General features: G+C 46.5%; 1 protein-coding gene across 1 annotated transcript in view; it reads left to right on the forward strand.

Moving 5' to 3' along the window:
* The window catches only part of cadps2 (Ca++-dependent secretion activator 2), a 141,491-nt gene that overhangs the window by 15,183 nt on the left and 108,150 nt on the right, over nucleotides 1-18,158 (forward strand). The window contains exon 3 of the mRNA XM_076090018.1: nucleotides 12,775-12,888. Within this exon, the coding sequence (XP_075946133.1) occupies nucleotides 12,775-12,888 (114 nt within the window). The remainder of the gene's footprint in view (nucleotides 1-12,774; nucleotides 12,889-18,158) is intronic.

The raw sequence follows: 18,158 nt of genomic DNA on the forward strand, positions 1-18,158 counted from the left end.
TTTAGACTCTCTGCAACTGCTGCACACCATCCATCATCTCATCTTATTATCTTAACAAAGGAAATAACAATTGCTTTGTGAGCAGACAGAACTCCAGCTCCAGTGACAAAAGGCCTTTTATGAACAACCTGAAATCAAAGCTGCCAAATGGAACTGAGCCTTCATTAAAATCACCTGTGCTTTGTCAACATGTTTATGTAGTGTTTGTTTAAGGCTGCAAAAAAACACATAAATATTGAGTAAACAACAATTGTGCATAGTGTGTCGTGAAGTTATTATTTGTGTTCATTTTGAACGAGGTTTACTTCCTTCTGGAGCAGAACTCTATCGAGGCCACAGCCTAAAGACTTACAGACGCATCCTTCAATTTAATACTTGTTCAAACATAATTTCCACGGAAATAAAAAAATGTTGTCGTACAAATACAGTAGTTTAATGATTTGTCACAAGATCAGAGCAGCTTGAAGGACGAGCCTTCCTGCTGATCCTGATGCTGACGTGAGAGCGGCTCGGATAAATGCAGCAACAACCGCCTGCAGCGCGTAGAGTCTCTTTATGAATCCGTCCTCTCTGTTCACCACGGTTTAGAAATGTCACGACGTCTCGTCGGGGCCCCGGCGGTTTGATGCCGGAGCGTCTTTCGCCAGCGATGAAGAGCTTCTGAATGGGATTGTGCGGCCGCAGTAATCTAATAAAAAGGGCTTCAACTTCTCCCCGCTCAGCGATGATCAATTGATTCAAACTGGCCTCAGCGGACGAGCCGAGGCGGCGCTGCGCTTCTATTTCTGTCCCTCCGCTGGTGAAGTCACAGCCGTCATCTCCCCTTCTCCCCAGTCCAGTCTTTTCAATCTCATCCTCCCATTCTCTGCCCTCCCGATTCCCCCTCTCCTCCTCCTCCCTCCCGTTCCTCTGTTCCTGTGGCGACCCAGTGGAGAGCTTCGCCGCCTCATTGGTTCCACCGGCAGTCATTAGAACCAAGAGGCTTCTGCTGGATGCCAGCACGCTGCTTTCCCACTTTTCCGAGGCACAGTGTCTGTTTTCACCCCTCAGATTTGTACATTTTCATGCTGGCACTCTTCATCGAGGCAGGCTGACAGTAGGCGCCAGCGTTGAATGAGCTTTTAACAGCCAGAGCTACAACATTCCCAGTGTCACCAGTCAGCCCCGATGAACGCCCGATCCCTGCCGCCCACTTCTGTTTGAAAGAAACTCTAAATCTGTAGCTTCAACCAATTTTAGTTTATAATTTCACAAAAAAGGCTTCAGGCAAGAAGCTGAGGTTTTTACTGGCCTGAATGAAATCAACACTGAAACCTTATCGGTCTCTACTGAAGCAGGTCAGTGTTGATCCACAGTTAATTCTGTGTGACTTCAGTGCAGGACAGCAGCAACACAGTTCTCGTCTTATAGACTGACGATCACGTGGAGCTCGAGGTTCCAACAATGAGAGGAAGCAGCTGAGGAAGCAGCGATCTCAGCGACGCTTCCTTCCTCTCGACACCTGAGGCACAGACTCCTGGATCTGAACCAGAAATCACAAGCTGGGTGTCTGTCGAGGGCTTGTACATGACAACACTGCAGCCATGGACACCTTCAGCCGTCGGCCATTGTTTGTTCAGCTTTAAGAGCTGCTGTTCTTGTTCTTGTTTTTGTAACCAGTGATGCCACTGTTCGTGGTGCCGTTCCTGTTCGTGGTGCCGTTCCTGTTCGTGGTGCCGTGCCTGGTGGTGGTGCCGTGTCTGTTCGTGGTGCCGTGCCTGTTCGTGGTGCCGTGCCTGTTCGTGGTGCCGTGCCTGGTGGTGGTGCCGTGTCTGTTCGTGGTGCCGTGCCTGTTCGTGGTGCCGTGCCTGGTGGTGGTGCCGTGTCTGTTCGTGGTGCCGTGTCTGTTCGTGGTGCCGTGTCTGTTCGTGGTGCCGTGTCTGTTCGTGGTGCCGTGCCTGGTGGTGGTGCCGTGTCTGTTCGTGGTGCCGTGCCTGTTCGTGGTGCCGTGCCTGGTGGTGGTGCCGTGTCTGTTCGTGGTGCCGTGCCTGTTCGTGGTGCCGTGCCTGTTCGTGGTGCCGTGCCTGGTGGTGGTGCCGTGTCTGTTCGTGGTGCCGTGCCTGTTCGTGGTGCCGTGCCTGGTGGTGGTGCCGTGTCTGTTCGTGGTGCCGTGCCTGGTGGTGGTGCCGTGTCTGTTCGTGGTGCCGTGCCTGTTCGTGGTGCCGTGCCTGGTGGTGGTGCCGTGTCTGTTCGTGGTGCCGTGCCTGTTCGTGGTGCCGTGTCTGTTCGTGGTGCCGTGCCTGTTCGTGGTGCCGTGCCTGGTGGTGGTGCCGTGTCTGTTCGTGGTGCCGTGCCTGTTCGTGGTGCCGTGTCTGTTCGTGGTGCCGTGCCTGTTCGTGGTGCCGTGCCTGGTGGTGGTGCCGTGTCTGTTCGTGGTGCCGTGCCTGTTCGTGGTGCCGTGCCTGGTGGTGGTGCCGTGTCTGTTCGTGGTGCCGTGCCTGTTCGTGGTGCCGTGCCTGTTCGTGGTGCCGTGCCTGTTCGTGGTGCCGTGCCTGGTGGTGGTGCCGTGTCTGTTCGTGGTGCCGTGCCTGTTCGTGGTGCCGTGTCTGTTCGTGGTGCCGTGTCTGTTCTTGGTGCCGTGTCTGTTCGTGGTGCCGTGCCTGGTGGTGGTGCCGTGCCTGGTGGTGGCGCTGTGCAGGTGTTGCGGGTCAGCTTGTCATCTGGACGCGTTGAGCTGTTCCACAATGACACTGACGGGTTGGTTCAGACCGCCGGCAGGTTGAGGACAGAACTTTGATGATTCCTGACAGTCTGAAATAAGAGGAGCGGCCGAGGATCGATTATTCTCGCCTGCATGCGGTGAAATCTCATTTTGAGTCGCGGTGCTAATCCGCGCCTGTGTCTGCAGAAAATGAGTCACGAGCAATAAATCCTGAGGAGAAAAGCAGCGGAGATGAATTCCCCTGCGAGGGGGAAGCAGGTGATGGTGCAGACGGACCAGACGGAGAACAGGAGGCCTAATATGGCCGTTATGATGAAGAATATTATCATGTCATCGTTATGCACCTGATGACATTTAACAAGATACAAAAGTTTGCTGAAGTTTAATATCTCTAAGGCGCCTCGATTTTCTCCTAAAAACACGTGGGTTATCTAAAGAGATGGAGACGAATCAACCCTCGACCTTAAACCAGCTGCTCTGAACGGGTGATCAACCTCGTGTGGGCGACTGGCCACATCAATGAGCAACATCCAGTATTATCAAATCAATATCTATAACTTGGGAAAATGAAAATGTAGATTTCATGGAAGTACGCTGGTTAGATAATGTGATTTCTTTGCATTTTGTACTTTCTGAATGCGTGTAGTCTTCCAGCTGACATGATGTGAATTAACTGCACGTGTGGAACAAGTCGATGTCCGTGTTCGAGCACATTCAGATCTTCATTTACGATCTCGACATTTTGTCGAGCGTTGAGATTCAGCGATAGATTCTCTTGACCGATTTCAATTTTTAAAAGTCTGACCTGCTGATTCTGATTTTTTTTAGTTTACACACAAACATTTTCTAACTTTTCTGTCACAGACAATACACGACTGCACCAAAGATTAAAGTGGACGTTAATGGGAGTCAGTCTGTCCGCTTGGTGCTGATTTGGGATGCACCGATCCGTCTTTCTCCGTCCCGATACCGATCCAACACCAGCGTTCATCTCATAAGCTGTGGGCCTCACTGTGAGGAAGAGCCTGGTGTCTTTTATGTGTCGGGCTTGACTTCAACTCCTCACTTTTTAAAACTAAATGTAACAAATAAATACATTTATTTATTGTTTATTATTGAAATGATAAATCGTATAGCAAGGTAAAAAATTACAATTCAAGCGTACATTATTTCTTTTGGGTCAAAACTCAAAAAGGAATTAATTTTCCAGTCTAATGTGTGAAGTGTATCTGCTGGACTCAGACTGTGTGAGTGTTTATCTTCTTCGGAGGGCCAGCAGAGACGCTCCTCATCCTCCGCCCGTTCCACCGGCGAGGTCCTGATTGGATTGACCTTTTGTCAAGGTCCCCCCATGGTCTTTCCCCATGTATTGTTGCCCATTTATTCCATGTTTCATTTATTTTATTTTATATATATATACACACACCTGTCTAACTCACGGTGACAGCTAGCATCACTATGATACTACTATAAACCAATATCCCCCTAACAAACACAAGCACATCCTCACACACTCAGATACTCTGTCATCAATAAAACGTAGTCATAACTTATGTATGATCATTTAATTGTGTTCTGTATAATATCGTGGAACTTTAACATTAAGGTGAAGACTTCACATAAGCCCGGTGGGTTTTTCTGCCTCTTCCTGCGCTGTGATACTATTTATCTTTAATCTGTGTGTAGGTTTGATGATCACATATGATACGAGTCGTCGGCCGGTCGGAGCTGATCAGCTGATAACTGATCGCTTCTGGCCGATCGATCGGAGCTTCTCTAGTTGAGGAGAAATTATGTATTCGTGGACATGATTACAAGAGAGGGGGGGTCAACCGTACAAATCTAAAGTTCAGTGGGGCTCGAGGGAAAGGTCAAGGGTCACTTAAATCCCTCCTGATCTATCACTGGAGGAAAAGAGTCTGCATGTAGCAAACGTGATGGATATCAGAGCCACGCAGACCACTCCAACGTCTCAGACCGTCACAGTCACATCCTGAAGCTCAGCGAGAGCCTGAAGCTGCAGCACGTATTTATTAAAGAACAGATGAACTCATGCAGGTTCACCAGAAACTCCTTCAGCCCAGACCCTCCAGCAGAGACCGGTCCACCGTGGACAGACCCAGACCCTCCAGCAGAGACCGGTCCACCGTGGACAGACCCAGATCCTCCAGCAGAGACCGGTCCACCGTGGACAGACCCAGATCCTCCAGCAGAGACCGGTCCACCGTGGACAGACCCAGATCCGGCTTCACCTGCAGTTGGAGCTCCGGAGGGAGGAGGAGAGCTCAGCTCCTGGCGGCAGCAGCGTCGTCTCCTCCTCCTCCTCCTCCTCCTCCAGGAGCAGATCTTCTCCTCTCTGGGAGTCAACACCGACACCACGCTGCTGGAGACCCAGGACGTATTGCTGGACCCGCTGGAGGGAAGGGAGTCACGGGAGAACCGGGACTGAGAGGAGCAGACTGTCGATGTTGAGATGTCAGTGATGCAACACTCTGCATGTGCTGCAGGGATCGTTGCCATGACGATCAGGGGAGTTGTCATACTGCGACCATGCGGCACAATCAGGGTGTGTGTGTGTGTGCATATTTTTGACAGATAATTACACAGATGGTGGCTGAATATTTTGCTGTCAGCTGAGTTCAGTTTTCTTGCTCTTCAGGTTCATCAAGTCTAAGAAGTAGAGCTGCAGCAGTTCATTTATTAATCGATGGACAGAAAATAGATTTGCAGCCATTTTGATTATAAATTTATCTTTTTTTTTTTTTTTCAAGCAGAAATGCTACAAATCAAACCACAATTCAAGCGTCTCAAATGTGATGATTTGACGCTTTTCTCTGACACACATGATGGTGAACTGAATATCTTTAGATTTGGACTGTTGGTTAAATCAAACAAGACATTTGAATAGAGCGGCACAGTCAATGAAATATTGATTGTGATCACGATTTTAGCCCATTTACACACAGAAAAGGCTCTGCTGTCGATCAAATCAAACAGCCAGCCACCAGGGGGCCATCCAGATGTTTTGGCTTCCTCTTTGGGGATCTGTCATGAAGCTGCAGAGTAGAAGAGTCAGCGTCTGCATCGACGCATCTGGGTGTCGTCGGCTCTTTATTAGAGACCTCTAGTGTGGGAAACACGACGTCATAAACCTGCACAAGACTCAACTGTGTGTGTGTGTGTGTGTGTGTGTGTGTGACCAGTGTGTTGGTGGCCAGTGTGAATAATAACTGCCTTGCAACAGAGCCTAATTATCAAAGGGCTCTTGCCGACATCGCTGGTGGTCAGAAACTGATTCTAGCGGCGCAGAAACAGATGATGATTTTTTTTTTATTGTTTAACAATTATTTTTATGGCATTTTCATCATGCACACAAAGAGGAAAAACAAAAACAGATCTGGATTGTCTTCTCTGTCCCCTCAAAATCCCGATTCATCCAGAGACGTATTCTTTCGTTGACACGTAAACATCGTGCTTTCTCTCCACATCGCTCCTCTTGACCTCTTAACGGTTAACGGTTCCGTATCATAGATTCCATTCACAATAGTCAGAAATCCCTCTCGTGCTGGTGGCTCTGCCCTCTCACCATCTCTTCGTAACTATTAGGGATGCAATGCATCAAACATCGCACAGTTCGGGATCCCCAATGATCCATATTGGCAGAAACTCGATACGTTAGCCGTTAGCGGTGCTGCTAAAGTTACTAGCTCTCCTCCTGTTGGTTTAAACACTGATTGGTTGTTTACATTGTAACATTCTCAGGGATCAGCGAATAGAAAGCCAACAATCGTCAGTTAAACTTTATTTCACTCTGAAGGTTAAACTGTGTAATTAATCTGCGGTTCACATGCGTGCTGAACCGCGAGGCGGGATTCATACAGAAATTAATATTGATCTTTAGTCCACTGAAATTTAACATCAAACCGAGCGGTTAGCCTAACTGGTTCCATGAATGTCACCGTCTGACTGAACAACAACAACAAAGAGACGTACGTGGGAGCTGAAAGTAAACTGCAGTCCCTTGGAAACAGCTTCCAGCCTGTGTGCATCCTCATTATGTGAAGGTTCACCTCAGCAGCTCAACGTCTCGGCTCTGTCGGAGAAAAGAGAAGTGGGTCTGTTTCTTCAGCTTCCTGTCCGACACCAGGGGGAACCATCGTTATCCAGTCTGTTTACATCAAACATGGGGCGTGGACACAATGATTGTCTTCACCAACCAGCACAACACAAAGTCTAGCATTGCAATGCTAGTGAGGATGCTAACTTTGGTTTAATTTGCTGACGGATAGCCTGAAAGCATCTTCAGACGATAGCCGGATCCCAGATTACATTTCAGCCAATGTGTTCCTCCACACAGACTGTTTACCTGCATTCAACCAGAGCCAGCTCCAACGTGATTGGTCAATGCTACTCCGACTACAAACGTAAACCAGAACGCTTTCAATGCCACGACTAATTTGTTAGTGACGTCACCTTGTTACCTGATCTCGGAAACAGAAGTTATGGACATAACTATGAAAATATGATACTAGAAGTATTCTTTTAAGATTCCATCTGTCTGCGTCCGGCTGCCTTGCTCATGGGCTGAGGCACAGAGAGAAGCTAAACTGGTAAATAACTGCAGAGCTGGTTGGTTACGAAGAGAAGTTCCAGACAGGTGTGTCCTCGAAAAACGTGACAGCCATCGAACTGCAGTGTGATATAATTACCTCTGTGTGCCCAGGCACTGAGACGATTACACACACACACACACACACACACACACACACACACACACACACACACACACACACACACACACACACACACACGGTGCCCTCCGTCCATTAATCTAAGACGTCTGACAGATGTGTCTCGCTCGGTTCATGTTATTTTTTTTTCCTAAACTGAGCTGCATCCTGACAGCCGAAAGTGCTACCGGGAAGGAAGAGAAGTGGTCGTTTTTCTGTCGAGGAGTGACACACACACACACACACACACACACACACACACAAACACACACACAGGGCATTCTTTGTGCTTATTGATCTGCCATCGGGGGGTCCTTGCTGCTGCCCAAATAAGCTGTTAACTGCCCTGGATAAGTTATCATCTCCTCCTCCGAGAGGAAGGAACTCAAATTAAAGCCTTGAGCATAAACAAGCACTAATGTGTGCGCACACACACACACACACACCTGCGATTACGCCGTCCCCTCCTCTCGTTGATCAGAGGGTCAGATGCGTGAACGTCGCAGCTGGAAATGTAAAGCGGTTAAACTCTGCTGTAATCTGGATGAAGAAGTCGTCGCACAGAAGCTCAACACTCGGAGCCGTTATCACAGGTTCAGCAGCAGCTGTTCAGAGCGCCAACAAAGGTGCTGATTAATGTATTGCAGTTCTACTTTTAGCCCTTTATTTGTCAGACTTGCACCTCACTATGTAAATGCTCCGTCAGGCTGACGTGTCGTTGTGTCTGAAGCGCCTGAGTCACGGCAGAAGCTGCAACTGCAACGTGACTAAGTGCTGCTTTTCAATGAAGTAGTTACTTATTAACCCTCACCCTGTCACATTGTTGTTCTCTGGTCCTGCTCCTCTATGGAAACAGATCCATCATGGATGGAAGTGGAGAGAAGTAGAACATGTCTTCAGTGCAGAATAACAGTTAGACATTTCTTTGATCATTGATTTTACATAAACTTGTTTCTAAGTTGCCTAAGTGTTACCAATGATTGGGGAAATATGGAGGCTCTACGTGTTAATTCTATTAAACTATTCACATTTTAACATCCTCTATTTCAGCCTCTCTCCTCCTCTCCTCTCTGCTCTGTGTTCACGTCCTGTAGTTCAGTCAGTGTCTCCTCCTTGTTGTCACATGACTGTTGGTCTCAGGTGAATCAATCATGACTTCATAGTTTCACTGAGGAGCTCACAATTTAATGTTTTTACAAGATCTGTTTACTATAAACGGTTTATTTGGGGAGAAATTTTACATGAGACAAATAGAATAAAATGTTGTTGAAATTTTAAGCTTATTTTTGTTTTCTTTTTCTGACAGAAGCGTTCGTCACACATGATGTGTTTACGGACCCGCGGAAAGTTTAAAATCTGACGATTGTGACAGTTTTGACTGCTTCTGGCTGATAAACGGTGTAATGTAATGCAGGAAATGCAAAGGCATAATAAAAGAGGGAGAATCATTTATTTCTGCTTAGTACGTCCAGAAAACGGGGATTGTTTTTGGGGGCCAGGAGCTTCAACAGAGGGAATAAAGAGTTCTGTTTGTTTTGTCTCACTTCACATGTGATCAATGTTGTCAGTTTGACATGTTGCTGCTGCGGTTTGTTTGGATTGTTTCATGATGATTGACACTCTGACAGTTCTTAGGATGAACTGTCTGGTCTGATCAAATCATATCGCACGTCAGTGAAGAGGCATCACTCCGAGTCGAGTTCATTTGTTTTAAAATAACCGATACTGAAAACATACGGCACTGTTAAGAACTTTCAGTTCTCATGATCTGATCCTTCAACAACTCCACCTAGTGAGTTTTATGATCCGTTGCACCACTGCCTGTTATCCAGCCTGTTTCTAATGGAGCGTGTTCTTCCTTCAGCGCTGACACTGCTCTCACATCTTTTCATCATGACACTAAAAAACAGCAGCTTCTACCGAACTACACCGCAGACGCAAGCGGGACACACCGGGACAGAGACCATGCTGTCGAGTTTTTCAAATGTATTTTTGCTTTCCTTGCGGTTTGATGGCGCCATCTAGTATTTTACAAATAACGGCTGATATCTCCAAAACTAAGGATCTTACAATCTAGATTGATAAACAGGACAGGTAAGAGCAAGAATATACGTTTGTGACTCCGTTATTCATCCCTGAAAGCCCCCAAAGGCTGGAAATTGTAGTTCCAAAACTAGCCAGTACGTCAAAACGTGCTCGATGTGCGACCAGAGAACCTTACGTATCGGCATTAACTGAACCGTTCGTGAGGAAGAAAGAAAAAACGATTTTGCATATTAGCATACTCAGCAAAAAATGTATTGACAAAAGTATCCGTTCCATAATTCAGGCACCAAATTGGCAATGTAGGAAGTCAAGCTATTTAGCTTTTGTCTTCCCGTTTTTCTTTAACCGAAGACATCACAATCGACACCAACACAGAAGACACCTTCTGTGGCTCTCTGTGTTGCGGAGACACAAAAAGCCGACTGCAGCATTTATTCCTTTCCGCCTCCGCTCGGAGACGTCGACCCCGCTGGCCTCGGAGTGGTTTCACAGAGCAACAATTTGAGTCCAGCATGCGGAGCGGCGTCCCCGAGGGTCAAATGACGCCTCCACCTGGATGTGTTCTGTCGCTGACGGAGCACAGGTGCCCTCCCCCCACCCCACCCGAGATCAGCGGAGGAGATGGGGAGGCACGAACAGAAGTGCTTTCTCACCCAGCGTCTTTTCATTTCATTGGCAGGAAGCGTTTGTATGAGAGAAGCCATTAGTGCTGCAGTCAGAGAGCCTTCAACCTGAAGGGCTTCACAACAGGAAACGCTTTTTAGTTTCTCTTAAGTTGCAGAGGTTTCTGAGCAGGCGAAGAAAGCACATTATGAACTCGGCTCTGAAGAAGGTGGATGAGACTGAATTAAAACAAATCAGTTTTCTAATTCTACAACATTAAGGATTCAATCTGAAAAGTGTTCACAACATTTTTGTCAACCAAGGACATTGAGTCCTTTTTTGTTGTAAACAGAGTTGCTTACAAGAAAATTGGTTTTATTTGCATGTTTTATATCCTGATCGCTCGGGAGCTTAAGCTCTGCATAATGTACATCCGTCTACATAACGTGTATTCTGGCCCAGTATCACTGGTTTGGGAAATAGTCACGAAATACTGTTGTGTGCAGAAAAACGAATTGTCAGTTTTTTTGTGTTGATCAGGACAAAATGAATGCCAATGGAAAGTCGATTAAGTCTAACCTTATTTGTTGACGTATTTTTGAATATCTAAAAAGAAAACTATCAGTGGGCGGGTCCAACTAACCGGACTTTCCACCAGAAGACTGGTGTTTGACACCGCGATGGGATTTTATGGTAGTGGTTTAGTTGGTTCAACCTAACTGTTTGTGGTTTAGTTGCTTTAACTGTTGGTGGTATTGTTGCCTATTTTTAACGTAATACCGTCCAGAAGTAGAAGTACTAGAGCCTACCTAAAACACCTACGAGTAAATAATTCAATGTCCTTGTTTTAACGTCTGCTTGCCGTCTCTTCACTCTCTTCTCTGCTCACAGCTTGCTGGTAAATGATTTCACTAAATAAGATCCACAAACTGGTCTGACTCTATCCAAATATGTGAGGAGAAATATGTTTTTGTAGCACGAATACGTCCTCAGATAGTCGGCTGCTGTTGTACTTTTACCACATTTCTTTCCAACACTGGCCTTCAGCAAGAGTTCCCTTATCTGTAATGAACTATGCGTTTCACATCTTCAACCCGTTAGATGGAGGTTGAGTCGCTTTGAATGCAAACGGCCACAACCTGCTGCTTCCCTTAAATTCCCCGTCTCCTCCTCCTCCGGTGGTTTAGAGGCGACGCTCTGCGGCTCCATTTAGACGCAGAAAGGCGAAGGAGCCCACACAAAGAGCTGTCAGCAGGAGATAAGTCTCTGCTCACTTTGTGCGGATGAAATTGGCACTTTGACTCTTAGAATGTATTTGTTGCCAACACTGTTGCAACAAGCGGAAGAATAATGGTTTAATTTCCACCCCAACGACGCCGCCGTCTTCATACATATGCAGCTTATGAGCCGCAGCTTCAGTCGCTCATGAAAACTTAAAATTCTCATTCAACACAATATGTCGGCTGCGGTTCACTGGGCAGGAATTACCCGGACCGATGACATTTATGGGAATGATTTATTTATTTTTTTCTTCCTTCGGGCATGACTGCTCTGCTTTACTGAGAATTGCTCCTCTGAAAAATGTTGTTATTGATGGAAAATATTAACTTCACCATACTCGACCCTTGGATGTAGTGGATAGATGAGGAGGTGGAGGTAGCAGGGTTAGTCTGGCTCTGCCCTGAAAAACAAAAGCCATCTACCACCACCTCCAAACATCATAAATTCACACCTTATATTCTGTTGTAGGTCAGAAACAAAAACCAAAGTGTTTAAATAAAGAGTCACAGTTTCACCAAAACAGTCAGACTGCCACTCTTTGTGGTGGACTAAATAAACTTCCAGTTAACAGTCCAGGAAATGTAAAAGCAGTGCAGAGCAGCACACGCACACACCTGTGCAAATATACAGTATGTTTAACCAATGTTAACCCACCACTGGCCAACCCTACTGGTCAGGTGGAGGAAATATCAAGATGCACCAGCTTAACTGAAGGTTTTGTAAAGTGCTGCTGCAGTGTGAGTAATTTTACAACTTATCCTCATACAAACAGCAACTTAGTTAGGTTTAGGCAACAAAACTACTTAAAGATCGTGAAAAACGTAGTTATGGTTTAGGAAAAGATCGTGAAATAGTTGTTTTGATTGATAGAACAAAGGAAATTGCGTTACTTAAGTACGGAGGTTCCCTGACAAATTAAAGTCGACGTCTCGAACGTTCCAAAAACATGAGAAAATCTCTCCAGGAATGTTAAGAAGACAACGGTCCGAGAAAGTTCTGTGGACATTCTGTCAACAATGTCCCGTAAACATGAAGAGCAAACAAAGACGGCTCTGTGGCTGCCTGGAAAGGACCAGAAAGAAGTTAAATACTTAAAATCTTCGGTATGCTTCTTTTTCGTGAACCTCCATCATTCTCCAAAACATGTCTGAACGTTTTTTCCAGCACATCCGTCTTCCCGTGTTGTTTTTGGAGAGCTGTGTTTCCTAATGAAAGACATTTGTTAGATGATGAGGCTCTTCGCCGTGATGACGCTGTCGACACTCTGTCACGCTTTAACAATGAGTCTAATCTTGTACTTTTTGTTCCGTTTCTCTTCCTTCCTATCATCTTCCTCTCCATCTGTTTCTAATTGATAACACCCTCCTCTGCCAACATCTTCCTCCTCCATCATCTTCCTCTGCTGTTTCTCAGGTGAACAAGCAGCAGCTGCAGGCAGTGAAGGAGCGTTTCCTCGCCTTCCTCAACGGGGAATCTCAGATTGTGGCCGATGAGGCTTTCTGCAACGCCGTGAGAAGCTACTATGAGGCAAGGCAATCTCTATTTAATTATTTAGCTTTACAAATCCCCAAAGCTGAAAATGAAATCTTTTCTACGGGCAGAGGAAGAACTTGATGTGTTCCAGCCAGTTTCCTCTTTATCGGCAGCCCTGCATCTCACTTCAAGCTACAAGTTGACGCTGTGGTTGCTCCAGAAAAGCAACGAGCTACATGTTAACTCTCTGAAACCCGAGCAGTTTCGGGGCGTTCTCGTCACATTTTATTCTCCACTCAAACATGTCTTTAGTGCAGTTTAACTCCGTTCCCGTGCCATAAATCATGAAAAAGAAAAAATGATCGCTTTCTTTGATTTTGTGATTTATTTTACAAGAATTGGAAAACACTGAAAACTATATAGCCAACATGTTTCTAAGTGTCGCCAAGTGTTACCAATGTTAGAAAATAAAATGGAGGCTCCACTTCCTGTTTACATTAAACTATTCACATTACTACAGCCTCTCCTCTCCGCTCTGCTCTGTGTTCAGCAGCAGTTCAGTCAAAGTTTCTCTGATTTGTTGTCACATGACTGTTGGTCTCAGGTGAGTCGATCATGACTTCATAGTTGCGCTGAGGAGCTCACAATTTAATGATTTTTACAGAATCTGTTTAAAGCAAAAGGTTTATTCGGCACTTGATTTTAAATGAGACGTGTAGAATAAAATGTTTTTGAATTTAAAGCTGAGTTTTTGTTGCCTTTTCGAACAGAAGTGTTCGTCATGCATGGTGTGTTCAGGGACCGTCGGACAGATGGCAGTCTGACATTAAGGATTTTTTCTTTTTGCTTCTGGTTGTGAGAAACAGTAAAGTTGTGGCAATTGTTTAAAGAAAACTTGTCGCTGGACTTTCAATCCAGCCAGCGAGTGTAAGGGTTTAGGAGCTCCCACAGTTGATCAGTTTCCCTGACATTGAAAACACTGATAATGAGAGAAAAAGTCAAATGTTCTGGAAAATACAACGTTCTCCTGTTTTCCTTTAGCTGAGGATGAACTCCATGTCCATCTGAGTTATGCTGAGGATCTTATTAACGTGCACACGGTGATTGATGTTTCTCCTCTGCGTCTTTCATCGGGTTCATAGTAAAAGCAGTTCATCTCTGTTTCCTGTCATGTGTGGAAGAGATTTAAAGAGCTCGAGGCAAATTCATTAACTATTTAGTAGAGAATCTAGATTTGATTTAGAAACACATGGACAAGGATCCCTGCAAATCAGTTAAGAGTTGTGACCAGGATAAAAAACAAATCAAATCAAACTTAACTGTTATGAATTAGTATCATTGACTGGTATAAATAAAAACACAGATTAAAGATGTTACACCCAATATATTAATGAGAAGGAAAATGAAAAAACGTCTTGCAGTATAAATTAAAATCTATATTTAACTTTAAATGATTTTTCGACCGATAACTCATCATGTCTAAATATATTTACTTTTCCGTTCATGTGGCTGACCTCCAGTGAAAAAGTCTTTAAATTCCAAACTACACGCTGTGCTCTGGTACAGACTTTATCTCTCTGAGACTAAATCATTCATATTTGTCAGGCCCGTGTGGGTTATCTGTTGGGTTCTGGGTCAGACCGTCTCTCAAAACCTTCACAATGAGACCAGGTTGTTAAAATAGAGATTATTCCTTTAATCCTCTCCAGACAAATACATGACCTGACCCCAGAGCAGTGGTCTGGAGGCTCTCCTTCACTTCCTGTGCCTTCAAATTGTCCCGCGTTCCCTCCACGCCTCCTTCCCCCTTCCTGCCTCCTTCCCCCTCCACGCCCACGCCCCCCTTCCCCCTCCTGCCTCCTTCCCCCTCCACGCCCACGCCCCCTTCCCCCTCCTGCCTCCTTCCCCCTCCACGCCCACGCCCCCTTCCCCCTCTACGCCCACGCCCCCTTCCCCCTCTACGCCCCCTTCCCCCTCCTGCCTCCTTCCCCCTCCTGCCTCCTTCCCCCTCCACGCCTCCTTCCCCCTCCACGCCCCCTTCCCCCTCCACGCCCTCTTCCTCCACGCCCCCTTCCCCCTCTACGCCCCCTTCCCCCTCCTGCCTCCTTCCCCCTCCACGCCCCCTTCCCCCTCCACGCCCTCTTCCCCCTCCCCCCTCCATGCCTCCTTCCCCCTCCACGCCTCCTTCCCCCTCCACGCCCCCTTCCCCCTCTACGCCCCCTTCCCCCTCTACGCCCCCTTCCCCCTCCACGCCTCCTTCCTCCGCCACGCCCCCTTCCCCCTCCACGCCTGCTTCCTCCTCCATCCCTCCGCTGACCGAGTGGTCGTTGAGCTCTTATGGCATGAAGTAATGAAATTTATCACCAGACTGAAACAGATTGGAGAATCAATCTCACCGGCTGTTTTCTCCGTTTGTGAGGAAGTTTCTCTTTCTTTTGGACTCTCTCTCTCTCTCTCTCTCTCTCTCTCTCGCTCTCACTCAAACTGAAGCTTCTTCACATTTCCATCAGCTCACAGTCTCTCTGTGATGCTACTGAAAACACTCCTCCACCCATCTACTCCTTTCTGGAGCTCTTTGGATCATCTTGTCCCCTGACTCCCCCAGAGACGCTCTAACAAAGCCTCCCACGTCCACTCGTGTCTCCGTCTCCGCTGTCGGAGGACGACAGCTGTGAGCCCAGATTGCACTAAATTTCCTCACTCTTTTTTATGTTTTTACTTCCATTTTAACGCTCTGTCTCTCTCTTATCTGTTGCTCCTCTCCCTCTATCTCCCCCTCATCTCCCCCCCCCCCCCCTCCTCTGCTGAAGCACCCATCATCCGGTTTGAGACGGAGATCTTATCGGCCTCTCGCAACTCGTCTCCTTAATCGTGTGAGACGAGAGGATCTCGGTGAAGCTCTCTGTGTCGCTGCAGAATGATCAAAGTCTTCTTCAGTGGACGTCTTCGTCCTCCTGAGAGACGCTCGTTGTGTTTCTCATGTCCTCCTGAGACGTCACACTGTTAGATTTATGTACTTTCATGGGGTCATGGCTGTCACCGCAGACAAACACGAGATGATCCATGTCTGCCTCTCGCTCTGAACAAACTCTGCAGCGTTTACTGGTAGAACGAATACTGACTCATACCAAATAAGTGAGTTTTGTGCAGATACAAACATGCAAACATGTCTCTAGAAATAAGCTCACATGACGATATCCTGAATTTGAATATGGCTTATGTAAACATCATACTCAGTTTAGGTATTCCAAATGAGGTTTTGTTCCGAATAGAGAATTTACGATTACGATATGTGTGATATGCTGATAATGTTCAGGTTTTAGGAGCATTCTTTAGACGCGTTCCAGCTCACTCGGGACATGCGTCTCAATAGAGGTTTCTACATCTCTTTCCTGTTTAGGAGCAGCTCTCTGTGTGTTGAACACAAACCAACTAGTTAGTAAAGCTGGAGTAGAGATGCCTCCTCTCAATGTGGAACCCGGTGTGAGACACGTTCCTTCCACAGTTATCTGTCTTTCAGTAGATTAAATGTCGCCTGCACATATCCTGACCGGAAGAAGATCAGACGTTACTGACGACAGTGGATTAAAAATAGATTAAATGTTCTATTTATGTCATTTTAGATCAAGCTAATTATCTTAAAATAACCACATGGAATCTAATATTAACATAAAGCACTCCTGATGAGGAGATACTGGTGACATCTTTGTAACAAAATCCTGAAAATGGTGGTTTTTATATTTGTGTGTGTGTGTGTGTGTGTGTGTGTGTGTGTGTGTGAGAGAGAGAGAGAGAGAGAGAGAGAGAGAGAGAGAGAGAGAGAGAGAGAGAGAGAGAGAGAGAGAGAGAGAGAGAGAGAGAGAGAGAGAGAGAGAGAGAGAGAGAGAGAGAGAGAGAGAGAGAGAGAGAGAGAGAGAGAGAGAGAGAGAGAGAGAGAGAGAGAGAGAGAGAGAGAGAGAGAGAGAGAGAGAGAGAGAGAGAGAGAGAGAGAGAGAGAGAGAGAGAGAGAGAAAAAAAGCAATTCAGCAGCAGAGTGAATCATCTCTGACCTGGCAACCCAACAGGAAGTGACACGGCTAGTAGAGAATGTCCTCATCACATGAACGCATCGCTGTTGTAAATAGGAAAAGCGTTCAGCTCCATCCGCCGCGTCAGCATCTCATCATCCAGACTGTGTGTTTTCAACCTGCGAGGTGAAACGGTTCAGATCGGAACACAAAAAGTTCTTTGAGACGCTGCTGCCGAGGCCTTGAGACCAACAGACTGTTAACACGATGTGAGTGGAGCCGGGAGATCATCCCAAAACTCTCTGAGATATGAAGAGAGAGGACGAAATAACAGGAACGCTTTTTAGTAACCAGATACTAATAACACGTCAGCTCAGTGTTTGGAGTGACCTGATGGGACTTGTGACTGTGGTCACCTTACAGTAAACACAGCACACAAGCTGTTTGCTGTTCGTATCTCTGCCAACAAAAATAAATGTGCTGTTATTTGTAGATAATCCACCTAATCGTGAACCAGGAAGTAAGAAGACAGCCAACACCCACACAGAACAGGAAGGGGGGGTCAAAACAAAAACCGGTCTTTCAGCCCGGAGACGATTGTTCGTGTGAAACGAAAAGTCAGCTTTGAGTTATTCCTCACAAATATTTCTGCAGTTTTTATATCTTTAGAGGACACACTCGTGTGCTGGAGCTGCAGGTGTGTGACCTGTAATCCGGCGCTCTAGAGCAGCTGGAGGCCGGTGCTTCAGGTGTGTGTGGCATTTCTGCAGCCCAGCAGGGCGGCCGCCGCTCAGGCTGTAAGTGCCTCCAGTTATTTATTTATCAAGGGATCTCACAGATTGTCTATCTGACCTTCTGACATCAGATCTGCTGCTGGTTTCTTCTCAGGCTCCCAGTAATCACAGCTTCTTTTTTTTTTTTTTTTTATCAGTGTGGGAAAAAACGAGGCGGTGGAGGCTCAGCAGGGAGATCAACCGTTCATAGGTCAACATCATCAAGTCCGATCGATGCGTGTTCTGGTGAAAAATAAATCAACGTTTCCTGACGCAGGCTCTCAGCGTGAGGCTGTGTGGCCCGATCCCAGTCTCACTCGCGCACTGTGAGGTTCGTTCCCACAAAGTCCATTTAGGGCTTGGTGCTGTCTCTCTGTCAAATCCGCCAGTCTTTTGACCACAGACTGTATAGAGGAAGTGGACGTAGTCATCGTATCGTCACTCATTGGTTTTTGGACTTTTTGAAGCCTCAAGTTCGGCGATTTCGCTGTCGCCCGCTTTGATTACGGCCGTCGCCATCTTGACTTTTTGCAACCAGTGAACA

This window comes from Anarhichas minor, unplaced genomic scaffold, assembly GCF_050575085.1.
Source record: "Anarhichas minor isolate MPS153535 unplaced genomic scaffold, ASM5057508v1 ptg000011l, whole genome shotgun sequence".
In the NCBI taxonomy this organism is placed as follows: Eukaryota; Metazoa; Chordata; class Actinopteri; order Perciformes; family Anarhichadidae; genus Anarhichas; species Anarhichas minor.